Source organism: Clinocottus analis, unplaced genomic scaffold (assembly GCF_023055335.1).
Source record: "Clinocottus analis isolate CAN_PGR_092001 unplaced genomic scaffold, fCliAna1.0.p SCAF_18, whole genome shotgun sequence".
Lineage (NCBI taxonomy): Eukaryota > Metazoa > Chordata > Actinopteri > Perciformes > Cottidae > Clinocottus > Clinocottus analis.
Window position 1 is genome coordinate 12884314 of NW_027175909.1, and position 15527 is coordinate 12899840.

At 44.0% G+C, this 15527-nt stretch overlaps 1 protein-coding gene across 2 annotated transcripts in view; it reads right to left on the minus strand.

Moving 5' to 3' along the window:
* Nucleotides 1-15527, minus strand: part of LOC137788640 (collectin-12-like) — a 31251-nt gene that overhangs the window by 1572 nt on the left and 14152 nt on the right. Inside the window, exons 3-9 of one of the 2 annotated variants that reach the window (XM_068581598.1) lie at nt 8126-8248; nt 3775-3858; nt 2636-3679; nt 1768-2277; nt 956-1092; nt 712-821; nt 38-183 (exon numbers count right to left, since the gene is read on the minus strand). In XM_068581598.1, coding sequence (XP_068437699.1) covers nt 38-183; nt 712-821; nt 956-1092; nt 1768-2277; nt 2636-3679; nt 3775-3858; nt 8126-8248 — 2154 coding nt within the window. Of the gene's footprint in view, nt 1-37; nt 184-711; nt 822-955; nt 1093-1767; nt 2278-2635; nt 3680-3774; nt 3862-8125; nt 8249-15527 lie in introns of both variants that reach the window. The other variant, XM_068581597.1, reaches the window with a different exon arrangement.

Sequence of the window (15527 nt, forward strand, 5' to 3'; positions counted from 1 at the left end):
CGATTGCAAATTTTGGGGAATGAAAAATCAGACGTACAGGGATCCAGCTCCTTCTCACAGATGTAGCTTATGAGATCTTCACAGAAGAAATCATTCCACAACCCTTCATGGATGAGTCCCGCGCAGTCTTCTCCATCCTCATGCCCGTGGCCCCAGTTGTCCGGCTGACCGGACTTCCACTTCCTGCAGGCGAGCAACAGGGGGCGATCACACATTACATACTAACAGCTTTTCCACATGTAAACTCTTTGATGATGAAGAGGGTTTCTTCCTATAACGGCTTGTTCTAGATTTTAATCAATGCTGATTTGATGAATTACACCGTTGGTCGTAAGCTTCTTATTGTATATTTACTCCATTTTGTAAGCATTACTGTGCGCATAATGATTTTTACTTCTGTTGCACGAGAGTGAACCGCTCTGGACCACCCTGAATAAATAAAGTTTATTGAATGTGAAAGTATTTGCTTGGTTTGAATGGGCCGCAGGAATCGAGGAGTGGAGCGTTGCATGATTTCAAAGCAATCAGAACATACCAGAAGGTTGATATTTTCTCAAGGCTGCGTGTTTATTTGGTGTTGTTTCATGTAAGTGAAAACCTACTGCTTGTTTTTACTACTGGAAAGCAGTATTGAACCGGTCTGAAACCAAACATCCTGCAGGGACAGAACTTACTTTCATGGCGGATAAGATGTGAACAATAAATACTGACGTGAAAGCAGGTACGGTCCCGTCCAGCCAACGCCACACGGTCTCCTCCGCCCTGTCGGTCAGGCCCATCCAGAAGTAGCCCTTTGCAACGGTCTGCTTCTTCAGCCATTTCTGAGATCACACAAGGACAGAAAACAGTCACAACTGAGAAGTTACCTCACATGTGGCCGAGCAATGGCAACCTTCTTCCCTTCCGGTACACAGTACAGGATTTCAGTGCTGAAGATACGCTCGTAAGTAGTCACCAGTTCGTCCAAATCATTGATGATCAACAAGGAAGCAGACGTGGATTCACAGATGGCCTTTGCGTCGTCAAAACTGTGCAAGTCTTTGGAGAAAAAGTAGCACTTGTCCTTGTAGTTGAGCCAGTCCACAGGGCATCCTGTAAAACACAGTCAAATGTATCAGATTATTATCAATAGTGCTGGATTATCAAATTGATATGTTACTCTCCGTGGAAATCTAGTTTAAAAAATGTGTGGCTATAATTTATCTATGAAATGATGACAACTTGATTGCAGAATTACTTAATACAAAAAAATACAGTTTCCAGCCCGTAGTGACAAATATTTTGATTTGAAGGATAATGTAAGACGATAATGTGTTCAACACTCAGAGCTTTGGTCACTTAAGCTGTAATATCATCCAACCTGCTAAATGCGTGGTGAGGTGGGCCGGTCTTCGTCCATGAACTACCTTTTGAATGTTAATATAATCCTGAACATTATGTACCCATTCCAGATGGAAATGTTTCCGTTTTGGGGAACTCTGATAGACTTTTGACACAAAACTTTCAGTGATATTTGAATTTGTCTCTCATTTCCAGTATGTTTTCTATAAATCAGTCAACGTGATTGGAATTTCAGACGGACATTGCAGAGATTTCAGGCTTTTTGGTCAACTGTTTTCCAGGTTTTCCTGGTCCAGGACACGGGGGGAACCCTAATTTGATAGCTCAGTTCATTCCTTCAGGACGTCATACATTGATTCTATAGAATTGTTAAAATGTAAAACTGCAACAGAAAAGTTAAAATAGGGATAAGACTTGAAGTCGTACCAGGGGCCCAAAGCGTCGGAGCTGCTGCCTCATCCTGCAGAGACACGGGGTGGACCGGGTGGAGCATCGGAGGTACCGGAGCCTGCAGGGTGATCCCTGCCTGCCCGGGTGATCCTTCAGGCCCCGGGGGCCCCACTGGTCCCGGCAGTCCCCTTGGCCCCTGCTCACCAGCTGGCCCCATTGCGCCTCTAATACCCGGTGGACCTTGTGCCCCCTGGGGACCTGACTGTCCGTCTCTTCCAGGCAGACCGGCAGTACCCGGCTCTCCTTTAGCACCAGAAGGTCCGGCCCTTCCTCCTGATCCTCGGGAGCCCTTGGATCCGGGGATGCCGGGTACGCCATGCTGTCCTTTTGCCCCCGGCACACCTTGCGGTCCTGGGAAACCCTGCACTCCTTTGGGTCCTTGTATCCCTGGGCCACCCTTCTCCCCATTTCCTCCCTTCTGGCCAGGCTGACCAGATGGTCCCTGAGGTCCTTTGTCCCCTCTTGGTCCTCTTGGACCAGGGGGACCTGAAAAATAAGATTGACCGTAAGCAAGTGAAGTTAACTGATTTCTTTTAGTCACACAATGATTCAATAAAACATGCTTCTTTACTTTTCTTTCTGATGAGATTGATACAACGGCTAGTAGCTGCTTAGCTAATCTTGACTGGTACATTATCAAAGCCTCGCTAGCTGTTTCCACCCGATTCCAGTCTTTGTACAAAACTAAGCTAACACTGCTGACTCTATATTGTACAAACATGAGAGTGGTATTGATCTTCTCATTTATGACTAAGAACAGGCTGATTTGCACACAATGTATGATTATTTAACCTTAAAACAAACATGCTATTACTATAACACTGCACAGTCAAACATCCCTCACCCTGTAAAATAGTGAAGTTGGTTATTAGCTGCGAGTGCTTGGTGTCCACCAGCTTCATCTCTTCCATGACAATCGAGAGGCTGGTGACCTCCTTGTCCACACGTGCGGCCAGCACTTCCTGCTGGGACCTCAGACTTGCTGCGTCTGTCCTCATGTCCGTCACGCTGCTGTTGAGGTTCACCAAGAAGTCAGAGTGCCGGCCGACAGTCTCGGAACAAGTGCGCAGGTCGTTCAGGTTCAGGTTGATGGCGCCCAGGAGCTGCGTGGTGAAGCTGATGTTGCCGGTCACTCGGTCCATGCTCTGCTCTGACTCATCCAGCCGCATCTCGAGCTGGTCAAACTTGGAGGATGCGACGTCATCGAAGTCCCTCTGCCCGTCGGAGATCTCCCTCAGGGACTGGTCGTGAGCTTCGGCCAGGCTGCTGGTGTTCTGGAGCTGGCTGGCCACAAAAGCAAGCTGTGATCCCACCTCCTCCAGGCTGTCGTTGTTGGCTTTTGCGAGAGCTGAGGTATTACTGGCCATGACCTGGAGGTTTTCCACCTTACTACGAAGCCACTCAGTGTCCGAACGCGTCTGTCGGGTCGTCTGCTCGAGGCTCTGAAAGTCATTGCGCATTTTCTGGATGGCCTGACTGGTGTCGTCCACTGAGCGCTGCAGAACAGCGATGAGGCCTCTCTGCTGCGCCTGGGTGAGGTTGAGGCTGCCGATGCTGAGCAGCGCCTGGTCCTGAAGTTTCACCTGCTGCTGGACTTCTCTCTGCAGCCAGGCCGTGTCCTCCTGCAGACCCCCGATCATGCTGCCATAAGACTGCAGGGTGCCATTTACAGAGTGCAGGTTGGCGGTGTTGCTTTCCAGCAGTCCCTGAACGGAGCCCTGGCTGTTCTGAATGTCTGAGCCAATGTTCTGCAGCTGAGTCAGCTTAACCTGATCGCTGTGGATGCGTTCCTCCACCGCAGACAGCTGCCTCTGGAGAGTCCAGATGTTGTTCTTGAAAGCCTGGATCTCTGTGGTGGTATTGTCCGACTTCTCCCCCGCTTGATCATCTGACGGCGGAGATTTGTTCAATAAATTACAAATAAGTTTCATCCTATCACTGTAGCTTTTACTTTAATTCAAACCAAAATACTTAGACACTTACCAAGCTTTTTCAAATCAGTCTCGACAGCAATTATCTTTCCTCCATAGTTTGCGATTCCTTCAGACACGTTGTCAACTCTTTGCACTACTGGAAGAAAAACAAGACAGGTAGGACAACGGTTAATGTCATAGCCTCATCACAGGCGCCGTGCATTATTAAGAGACTAGAATGCCTGCAACCACAGACATCATATATAAAAGGGATCAGAGAGGAAACCACTCACTATACGAGATGTGTCTACATGTCTTGTAGGCATGTAATAATGCTGGACTCGATTAATGTAATCTCTTGGGTTAGGCCAGATTTAGAGTGTGGCAGGGAGACGTAGAAAAAGTGGAATTTGGAGTTGGATCGCAACTCAATTTTGGGGGCGAGACAGACAAAGGTAGGCACAGGAAAAGACACAGAAGGAAGCAGGAAGAAACATTGATTCAGCAGAGATGGAGTGGGTGGTCAATGATAGACACCAAGGACGGAGGTGCATGGGGAGACATCGGCGAGGGCCCTCGGGGACAGGAAGTGACCTAGAGGGGGTTCTTCAGTAAACAGGCGGATCAAAGACAGCCCAGAGGAGGCAGACGCTGCGGCAGGGAGGCTCTTCACGCCCCCACAGGCGACACCAGCGTTCATTTCCTCTGGAATGTGTCTGGGATTCCAGGGAGTCGGCCCACTTCTACCACCAGCCTCGCCAGGGGGATACATCCTCTAACTGGGAACTGCATGGACTCCTCTGCTGGGAAGCTGCGTCCCACATGTTTGCTCCCAACAGTTAAGACAACAATCGCCAGAGAGACAAGATGGGCTGGTTCAAATCCATCAATCCCTCCAGATAGAGACACAGGTAAAGCCTTTCATTCATGGCCCGATTAGCACTAATAATGGTCTTAAATATGTGACGTAACAGTTAGCCACTAGTTTATATCCCATGTATATTAAACGTCAAGGAAAGCTTTGACATTTATTTGCTTTCTTGCTGAGAGTTAGATGAGAACATTGATACGACTGCATCTGTATCATGTCTGTCTATTGAGAAGCTACCAGTTTACTAGCTTAGCTTAGCATAAAGACTGGGAACAAGGACATACAGCTTGTCGACAAAGCACCTCTAAAGCTCATTCATATTTTCTCAGATTTGTTTTCTCCAAATTGAAAAAACAATGCATTTTGTATACTTCAGGGAGAGCCAGGCTCGCTGTTTAACTCCATTTTCAGTATTTACGCTATGCAAAGCTAAAGCTTTTGCTTTATATTTACCATGCCGATATGAGAATTGTATTCATTTCAATTAACTCTCCGCAAGAAAGCAAATTAGCATACTTTTCAAAATAACGTTTTCTTTAGATTTGACAGTTTTCTCAAGGAACAAAAAATATTTAAAAACAAAAATACTATACCCATGATTGTTAAATATTTTTTAGTGATGAGAGGAAATGGTCAGTTGGACAGGATACGCTCCACAAATCAAACTACTTAGGACAAATTTCCAGGTACATTTCAGCATTGCGGAGCACAAAAAGACATGTTGACTGTACGGCCACAGACTGAACCAGAGGCTACACTGGCACATTGCTTCTTTCACAACACTCACATGTGCACTAGCCTGGAAACTGAAACTAAAACAAGCAGACTCCCACATACAGACTTTTCTGGGCCTTTTCCACATGTTCTGTTCATGTACTGGCTCCCCGAGAGGCTCATTGCATCACACTGTGGCAAATTTAACTGTAAAACACATACAGTCAAAGAAGATGAAAAAAGGGTCCGCAGAGGAAAGTATTAATTTTTTCTGTTGTTAGAAAAAATTGCTTTTTTTAATCCAGTTTGAAGTCTTTCCAGCTCTTCTGTGAAATGTTCCTATAATCATCCTTAGCTTCCTCTTGTATATAAAATAAGAAATAGTAAAAAAAAAAAAAAACCAGGTATGAAGCGACAGATAAATTAGGAGTAACGGGCAAATCATCTCAAAACTCTGTTAGGACAGAGGAGAGAGGATTAACACTCGAGGTCAAATGTACAAACGAAACGGAAATGCATCTTCACATAAACCTCAGGCTTTTATCTCATGAATTATAAGTGATGTGCTAAAAGATGAATAAAAAGCTTGTTGATACCTTCATAGATAGCTTTCAATTATTACCTGTGCTCAAAGCAGTGACAGTAAGCTTTATGAACGTTAGCCGTGAGGCTACTGGTGGTGGTTGTGCCGCTGGTTGTATGTTTTACTAATGCTAAATGCTCACAAGTCAACTTCTTAATAAAAGCCAGTGATGTAGCACATTTGTCTGAGAGTGTGGATAGTAAACACCAGGGACTCATTCAGGTTGTTGAGAAGGATATATTCAGTGGGAGTCACAGCAGCTAATAGATCAGCAGCTAGCCTGGAGGTGATGTCAGGACTTCACTCGCCGACCTGACAGGCTGTCGGTGTAATGAGCCTAAAAGCAGGAAACAACAAATACGTCTCCCAGGGAGGTAAGGCTCGTTTACATCTGGTTTTACTTTTGATATAAAACCAATCAGGTGTTTAACTGTGACATGCGTTAGCATAGCGAAGCATTCGCGTCACAAAGTAAGAAACTGGCTCTGTAATGTCAGTTAGACAGCAACTAGAGCTTGTTAGCATGAGCCACCGTAAGCTACACTTGTACTACCACACCAATTAAGGCTGTAGCAGGAAAATGGGTTCACATTTTAGATCAGTTGGTGTTCCTGCTCCAGTCTCCGTTTTTACTTTCTCTGAGGAAAATGAATGGGACTCGAGTGAAGAGAATGACCTCATATTGCCTTTGGTCTCGTCAATCACAGAGGTCACTCCATCCTCACACTGCATCAAAACAAAAGAGTCAAAATCAGGACGTTTCTGTGGGTCAGCGACGGAGGACAGAGGAAAGCACACATGTTAAGTGCATAGAGCACTCGGGGTCTCACTACATAACCATCTGGAGCTGGGAGTGCGTTTAACGTGAGCTGTGGTTCCCTTGACAGAGTGACGCTTCAGTGCCAGTAAAAAAAAATATTTCAGCGGGTTTCTGCTGAAGTTGCGGTGAGTTCACTCGCTGCTCATCTGGGATCAATTAGGCCTGCATGAAAACATGCACCATGAAACAAGTAGGACCGCCTGAGCTCAGAGTAAGGGGACATTGTTGCTAATGCACTCAAGACACACAGATAACCCCACAACACGTAAACTTTAACAAAACAAAAATAACTCACACGTGGTCACATATTGGAGTGTTTAGCTCAATTATAGCAGGAACATTCAGAGTTCAATTCCCCCAAAAGACATTTTCCCGAATATGGAAAATATGTGAAAATGCCAACATGGCAGTTGAGCTGCAAAAAGCCTGAAGACCCTCCCCGGAGGAGTGCGCTTTGGGGGTGTTGGTAAAATAAACCGAGTAAAGGTGGTGAGGAGGAGACAGGGGGGGCTACAGCGCAAAGAGAGAGGACAGAGTTGAAACTTAAGTTCACACAAATTTACAGCGAAATTTAACTCCATTGTATCGAGCCAGCAGAAGAAACCTCAAAGATGGAGATCCCAAAACCTGAACAAATAAGGCCAACGCTACGGGCTACATACTGCTCACATTCAAGGAATAGTTAAGCGTTCAAGGAATTACATTTATTCACTTTCTTGCCAAAGGTTAAGACCACTCTTATGTCTGCACGATAAATATGAAACCACTTAGCTTAGCATACAGACTGGAAACAGGCTGAAACAGCCAGTCTGGATCAGTCCAAAGGTTACAGGTTTCCGTACAGACGTGATACAACCAGTTAATTAACAAGTTTCACAAATACTGGTCGGTGAACTTTGTTTCCTCTACAGACAGAGCCAGGCTAGCTGATTCCCTCTACTTCCAGTCTTTATGCTAACATGCTGACAATCATGAGAGTGTTTTTTCATCTGACACTTGTCAAACTATTATCCAACTTCTTTAAATTGTTGTTTGGGTGAACTGACCCTTTACTTGTATGGAACTATGACTTTTGAGTGATCTTCTATTACAGATCTATTGTTCATAATGACAAAGTAAGATTGCCAAAAAAACAATGCTTGGTCATGCAGAAGGCCACTCTGGTGATGATGAAGACCGCTCTCACACACAAGCAACACACACTCAGTCGACACCCTCATCAAACAGCAATGCTTTTAAGTCTTGGCAACCCAAAGAGAAACCAAATGATATGTTTGGATGTCGCCTTTCTCGGCACACTGTGAGCAAATCATTTTAGAAAAACAAATTACGTCGTTGAAGTGATGTTTAGACATGTTTGTCATCCAGTAAATCTATCCATCACGTTACGGTGACGGAAGATGAGTGTACTGTCGTTTACTGGGCAGTCTTACCTTTGTATCCAAGCACAGCAACGGCGATGGTGAGGAGAGTACACAGCACATAGAGCAACGCTATGGAGGTCTTCAGCGCCCATTCATTCTTACACTTAGTGCATTGGGTGCCCTCTTGGATCCCTGTGCAGAAAGAAAAAGACGACATGATTCACAACATTTTTTGTTCTGGAGCGAATGGTCTAAAAGGGACATGTGGGTAGAATTTAGCGTTAGCTAGGGACTCACATCTGAACAAACAGCCCTGGAGTCTACATTAAAGAGCCCAGCAGTTCCCTCAGGGCCCGGGTGGTGAAGGGGCAGGGGACACAAAAACAATCCCCCCCACCGATTTGTTTACACTCAGCGACATGCTTATTTTCCTGAACTCAGCCTTTACTCAGCAAACTTCCTCGTTTTCAGTCAAAGTCTCTCTCACGTGCACAAAGATACACAGGAAGCACTGAAAATAAATGATTTTGTGCGACATTGAATTCTTCGTGAATCCGTTTTAGGCCTTTTTCTTGCAGCTTTAGTTGACTTAGAAGTCAAACTAAAAGGCTTTAGCTCGTGGGGACACTTGTGGAATAATAGGATCACTTTCATGACAGATGAGTGGCGCGATCCACAGCGCTTACGGGAACACAGCTGCATTTAATTTTGTATTCAGGAAGTGTGTGTCTATGTGTGTGTGTGTGTGTGTGTGTGTGTGTGTGTGTGTGTGTGGAAAGGTTCTGGGGGTTCTGGTTGTCATGCACCTGGAATGAAACTGGCTTCACATCCACAATATGAAGGAATAGCTCTCATTCAACATGGCAGCACAAAGAGTGCAACATGTGACTGTCACCATCTGAAAGCCAGTCGGTCACGTGACCATTATTCATCAACCCGTAAAGAGCCAGCACCATTTAGCGCCAGAGATTTCGCCGCACATCTAGTTTTAATGCATGAGGTAATACTTCAATAAATTAATAATGCAGCGGCTGATTGGCTCCTCGGGGCCTCGATGGGCGTCGATATGCCAAAGTTAACAACTCGTTCTTATGGTTGCGATGGGATTGTTAATGATCAGCGAGTTTTAGACCTCAGTTAAACCCAAAGTCCAGCTGGAAGGGAGGTCTCCTCAGCGCCCGGCCAACCTGAGAGAACACGAGATTTACCGTAAAAAGCAACAACAAAAAAAAGAGAACTGACTTTGAATTTAATCCTTCCGTGGTTTTGACACTTTGACAAATGAACCCACCGCCAAAATACCGACCTACTTTATTTTTTTTCGCCAAAAGGTGATGCCCTGTGCTTCCAAAGTTGATTGTAAGTCTTTGGTATTGTTTGATGCAGTTCATTTTACATCAAGCAACCAATAATTTGCATATTTTGTCCACCATTATAAATACTAGTCTAAAGAATCTGTACCTAGATTGTTTGATGTCATGAATTTATTTTTTCACTTGTATCTGCACCAAAAATGCATCAGTCAGGCTATAATCTTTTGATAAACACTTATCTAGCTGAACAAGCCATGAACACAACACTGACGTTAGTTTCTTTGTCATCCTGTTGCCTAGTGCTGGAAGATACTTTGGGTTTTTAGAGCCTAATGTGGTTGAAGAAACACTTTTAACTGGTACAGGGTTAAAACAATATCCGTGGGTGTGTCACTGTGAGCGAGTCCTTTCAGATTACATCTGGACATTTGATAGTTAATATAACAATATTGGTTATTGGGCTTTAATGAAACGCTTCCACCATTTTAACGTTTGCGAAAACAGATGACACCGCCGCTTCTCAAGCTGTCCTCCGTTACTTCTTTAGCTTGATGCTCACTGAAAAAGGTACGAATAAATCTGAGAGCATGATGTCTCAACATAAACTAAATCAATCATTCAGACTTTTGTCTCTTTCTCGCCAAAATCTTCACATATTCAAAGCAAGAGTTATGTGGGAATAAAAAAAGGCCGAAAAAAAAATATGGAAAGGAAAAAGAGGAAATGCTAGAAGACGACAAAAACCTGTTAAGTCAGGAGAAAATGATCCAAATGGTATATTGCTTTCTGCTTATATTGGACCACCTAAGAGTGAGCCCAAAACATGGCTGATATTAAATCATGTAAAGGTCAATAGGCTTCTTAAAATGTATTTACAAGCACAGCTACAGTTGTGGGTGTGGAGCCAGTTACTAAAGCTCAAAGTGGCTAACACAGCTGCGCAGAAGGAGTTACCAAAGTCTTCCCTCGCCACCGGTTTAGTGCACTCTGGGAATACAGCCACGATAAATGATTGCTTTTTCGGAATCATTCATAACTGCTGACATGTTTGAAGTGTCAGCTCATGCATGCTTCCACAATAAAGCACGCATATCAGTTCATCAGTTCATAGTAATCAAAGCGCTGCTTCCCAAATTTTCTGTTCCAACCCAAACAGGCTGACAGTGTTTACAAATCTGCAGCGCTGAAATGATACCAAAACACTTTGCGAGGGTATAAACTATTACACCGGCAAAAGGCTTTTCCATCCCAGTGCACATTGACTGATGAGCTTCAGATGCTCCGTGGATAAGTGGAGTTGGCTGTCACAATATGACACCAAGCGTAACACAACACACATGGCCGACAACACAACAACAAAGGAGATTTGAGTTTCACAGCTCCTCCGTGAGCGCGCAGACATCAGATGCAGCAGCTGTAATCCCTTCACCCCCGAGTGGCGACACACCAGTGGGCTGTCAGAGGCTCTCTCAGGGGTTGTGACCTGCTGGCTGTTCATTTCCCAGTGGGTCACTTCCTGGAGGTGAAGGACCAATGAGGAGAGGAGACGGGCGCTGGACTGCACGGCTGTGGGAAGCTTTCGGATAATATTGGTGTTTGGCTTTTGTTCCACCATCTGTGTTTCTACTTTACATTGTTTGGTACATATACATGCACGTCATCAGCGTAGGTGAAGACGTACCGGCTCGTTTTGTTTTCCATCTTTAAGAAGCTGGTTGCTGTAATAAGTTAACGTATCACTTTGTGTTGACTGTTTTGTTTTGAGTAAGTTAATATCAGGACATGGTGTTTAAGATTGGGCTCAAACGGTTTCAATATTAGTTATTAACTGATTTTGGATTTTTGATATTTGTGAAATTACAAAATCCAATAATGACGTATCTGTTAATATTACTTTTTAAAAACATAAGCACGTAACATAATTAAACAAGAGGTAAGGATCCCTCTGAATTACAACAAAAATGAGCGAAATATTTTACAGTTGAAAGATTTTCAAAATTGCTACTCATCAGCTAAAATACCCTGAACAGTCTGCAATGAGCACAATGAGAAGTTCAATTAGAAACGATTAAGATCATTTGAATCATTGTAGGAATCAGATCAACCATTTGATACCAGCTTTTAGTACCAACACATAATTCAATAATCGTTAGTTATGCTCGATGCTGCCACATATCTACAGGAAGAGAGGAACGATATGCAGGTGTTCAGGTTCATAACTGGGCTTTACCAGCACTTAAAGTACTACATTTCAATGTGAAGCAGGTCCTAATTACTAGTTGAGAGGTAATCATGGAGATTCTGTTAAAACAATATTTATATGCAACTATACACGTCTAAAATGCTCACCTTACGACCACATCTAGCTCAGTTTTGACATTGTGTCTAACCTGCAAATTATCAGAACCATGCTTACAGGATGCGGCTTTATAAACTATATCGGTCACATTCATGTCCTCTGGTTGCTTTCGTTAGCAGGAATTTCCACCTAGTTTGACACAGTTTACATAAAAAAACAACTGGATCCAAGACTTGTGATGTGTTAAGTGGTAATCCTTTCTCTTTGTATTTTTTGTATATCGTACTTGTTTGTGCGATGTTTGTACCTAGAATTTCCTCCTTGAGGACAAATAACAACAATGAGCTATCTATATGGCATCGCTCCACATTCCCGAGCTGTTTACATGACACATGGCCAGATGGATATGAGACCGTCAGGACCAACGTCTTTCACACGTTCTCAAATGTCTGTCACGCTAACGGGGCCCAGATGCACAAATCCCAACACACGGATAAAATATCTTGAGGTTTTTAGCGCATGAAGTTTGACTACATGTGGCTTTATGTGGTGAAGTAAAAAAAAAAAAAGTTGTTCTAGTGTGACAAACTTTATTATTGAATATTCAAAATTAGGAAGAAGAGAACTTGAAGCAGACTGTGGAAAACACGAGTGAACAGTGAACTCCTTGTTCACGGTTTGACTTCAGGGACTCAGTTTCCTTGAGTTTGGCTGCTCGTCCTTAAATCAGACTCTGATTCGTCATCTTTCCCCTTCGCCTGCGCAGTCAGACGCGATCATCTCTGACCGACCACAACCATAAAAACAGCCGCCGTCCAGGATGCTCAGACCACAAGCTGACAGCAACACTTTTACAAAACCGATGCTCCAAAGACAAAGCGCCTTTCCCAAACAACAACAACAACACACCAGTGTGTTTTCAAATGGTGAATGTCATTTTGTGTTTTGGCCGGATAAAGTCACCCATTGTTCTTGCAAAACCTCGATGTTGAAATAACATTTGGATTGTGTCCACCTTGAGAATTGAGTGTCTCCACGTCTGTGTCCTTCACCAGCGTCATTTCCTGAAACAAAGGATTACCCCAAACATCTTCTTTTTTTTCTCCTGCATCCATTTGCCCAAGACATGCCAAAATGATTTCCACCGCAGAAGCGCGGCCGATGCGTGGGCCCCGCTCATTAAAAGACAATGTTTATTTACTGTAAATATCAGAAGGGACGCTATAGTAACGGATGAGAACACAAAGCTGTAAGCTGAGGTCACCCAAGCTGTGATTTGGATCTCTGCCTCGCTTAACACACACTCAATCCCTTTCCAGGAACAAGAGAGCAGATTACTCCAAGAGGGCAATCACCGAATTATAGCTGGCATCAACGACAAAGAGAGGAGTTCAAGACAAGCTACAGCAGGGGAAGACGTCCTCTCAGCCTCCACTTGAGTCAAAGTGCATTTGAACTGATGATATTAGATCAAATACTCTGTTAGAAGTAAGTATGTTTAATATATTTGTAGAGTAATGTATTTAAAATTATACGGTACTATGGTTTAGACATCAAAAGTACTCATTGTGGAGAAGGAGAGGTGACTTTGTGTCCTCAGTTTTCACTATTTCTGGGCAGTGAAGCAAGATAGAAAGAACGTAAAGAACAGAAGAAAGGTTAGGACGCAAGTAACGAACAAGAGGAAAGCAGAGAGGAAGGACAGAAAGTATGAGAGAAAAAAATGATATAAGGAAGGGATGGAAACTCATTGTAAGTCATCGAAGAGAGAAATTCATCCATCCCCCTCAACCTGCTCCATATGTGACTTTGATGCTCTGTGATGACGTCACACGACTTCTTTCTGTGCTCCGAGTGGTCAAGATTTACAATAACCACGACCACGAGAAGTTTATTTGATGAAATGTTCTCGAAAAGACATACGGGCAAAATGAATGAAAAAAAGAAAGAATGTCTTGTAAAGGATGAAGGAATTCTCTGCAACACATGATGGGAGACAGGACAGTTTTCCCAACTGAACATTATGAAGGTGGAAGGTTTTTACCCGACAACAGGAATATTTATCTACATTTTGAATTAAAAATCTGAAGTTACGAGTTACTACAGTTGCCAGATGAAACAATAAATCATATTCCTCAGAAAACAGACGTACTTAAAGCTATTATTTATGCTTTAAGTATGTCTGTTTTCTGACTTCTAACTGTGGCGCCCCCTAGTGGTGGTATCTAAATGTTCCCATCATCCCACAGATTCAACCTGATGACACTGAGATTAATAAACGCTAAATGAAACACATACAATAATTAGGTTTTGACCATAACGTCGCATTTATGTGCAAACAAAACAGTATGACTTCAGAATAATCAAAAATATATTACAACCACATGAAAGATCTCACACATAGTGTCTTAAATTGCACACAATTGCACCAGTAATGCATCTTCATGACATCACAAAGACAGCGGATGGCTGCTGTGCATCAGATGCTCCAACATATGAAGCGCTGAATGCCAAAATTGTAGTTGTTTGTTTCCAATTATGTTTTTCATCTGTCCTTCATTACTCAAAAACAGAAATAAGTTTCCGTTTTACAAGATCTCAGAAACACTCAGCCGAGCCAAGATGTTTCACAGTCAGGAGGGAGATGGTGGCTCAATGAATGAGTCATCCGGCGTTTCTCACTAGCATGATGAGGTGGCCTGCTCTGAATCATGTGCTGGAACGATGTGTGTTAGTGCACACGCGTGTGATCGGGTGTGCTGCAGCGTGACGCTCAGTGTCGGTGGACATATAAATCAGTGACTTTGGAAAAAACGACTTGAAAGAGACAAAAAAAAAAATCAAATTTACAATCTTCTCACACTTCAAATTGAATCGGTGACATTTATCTCGGAGTGAAAAATGTCTTAGAAGTGCACTTGATGTGTTCAACATTGTAGCCCAAAAAAAGAAGGAGATCGGGGAGATCATGAAAATGACATCACGGACGCCTCTTTTATTTCCTCTTAAGGACCAATGGAGGGGGGGGGGGGGGGGAGGACACGCTGAACGCAATTCACAGCCAGGGCACAAAGGTCGCTCCCCGCAGAGGTCCCGGCCTAATAACCGAGCGTTTTTACGTCTTGGAGACCGCTCTCCGTCCAACAGGATGCCCGCTGAGCTCACTTCGAGGCCGTACCTGCCAATGACGCCATCAGAGGAAGTGAGGAATTGTGGGCCAAAAGCGTTCTGAGTTCACGAGATGGCTTTGGAGGCCCCGCAGGAAACCCACACCATCCCCGGCTCCATGTGTGGCCTGATTCAGGCTCCGTCTCTTTTATTACATGTGATGGAAACCATGCGCCTCCATCACATGGGACAAGCAGGCGTGATGCTCACGACTGTAAAGTGCGGGGGAGGGGAGAGAGAGGAGGAGTGAAGGCAGGCAGGGCAAGGCCAACAACAAACAAAAAGAAATAATGGGAGAAAGTACGAGGGAGAGCGAGAGCGCGGAAGAGTTCAGAGATCTGAGAAGTGGAGGAAGAGCAGTGGCGGATTAATTGCAAATGACAGCAAACCCGTCACGTCGGTGAGCCAAGAACCTCTCATAAGCCAGATCATCCACGTACAAAAGGAGGGGGGAAAACAGAATATCTCTCAGGGAGCTTTGTTTCACATCCAACGAAAAGCATTGTCAAATTATGAGGCAACCATGATGGCAGCATCCAGCAGCTCTCCCGGCTCCAACCGTCTGCCGCCGCGCTGCGGGGAACGCGGCAGGATCGTTTCTTTTCCACATAAAGACCGAATTCATCTCTGGGATCAGCTTTTATCCAGTGACAGCTTTACGAGGTCCCGTTAGACACATATTAAAACAGAA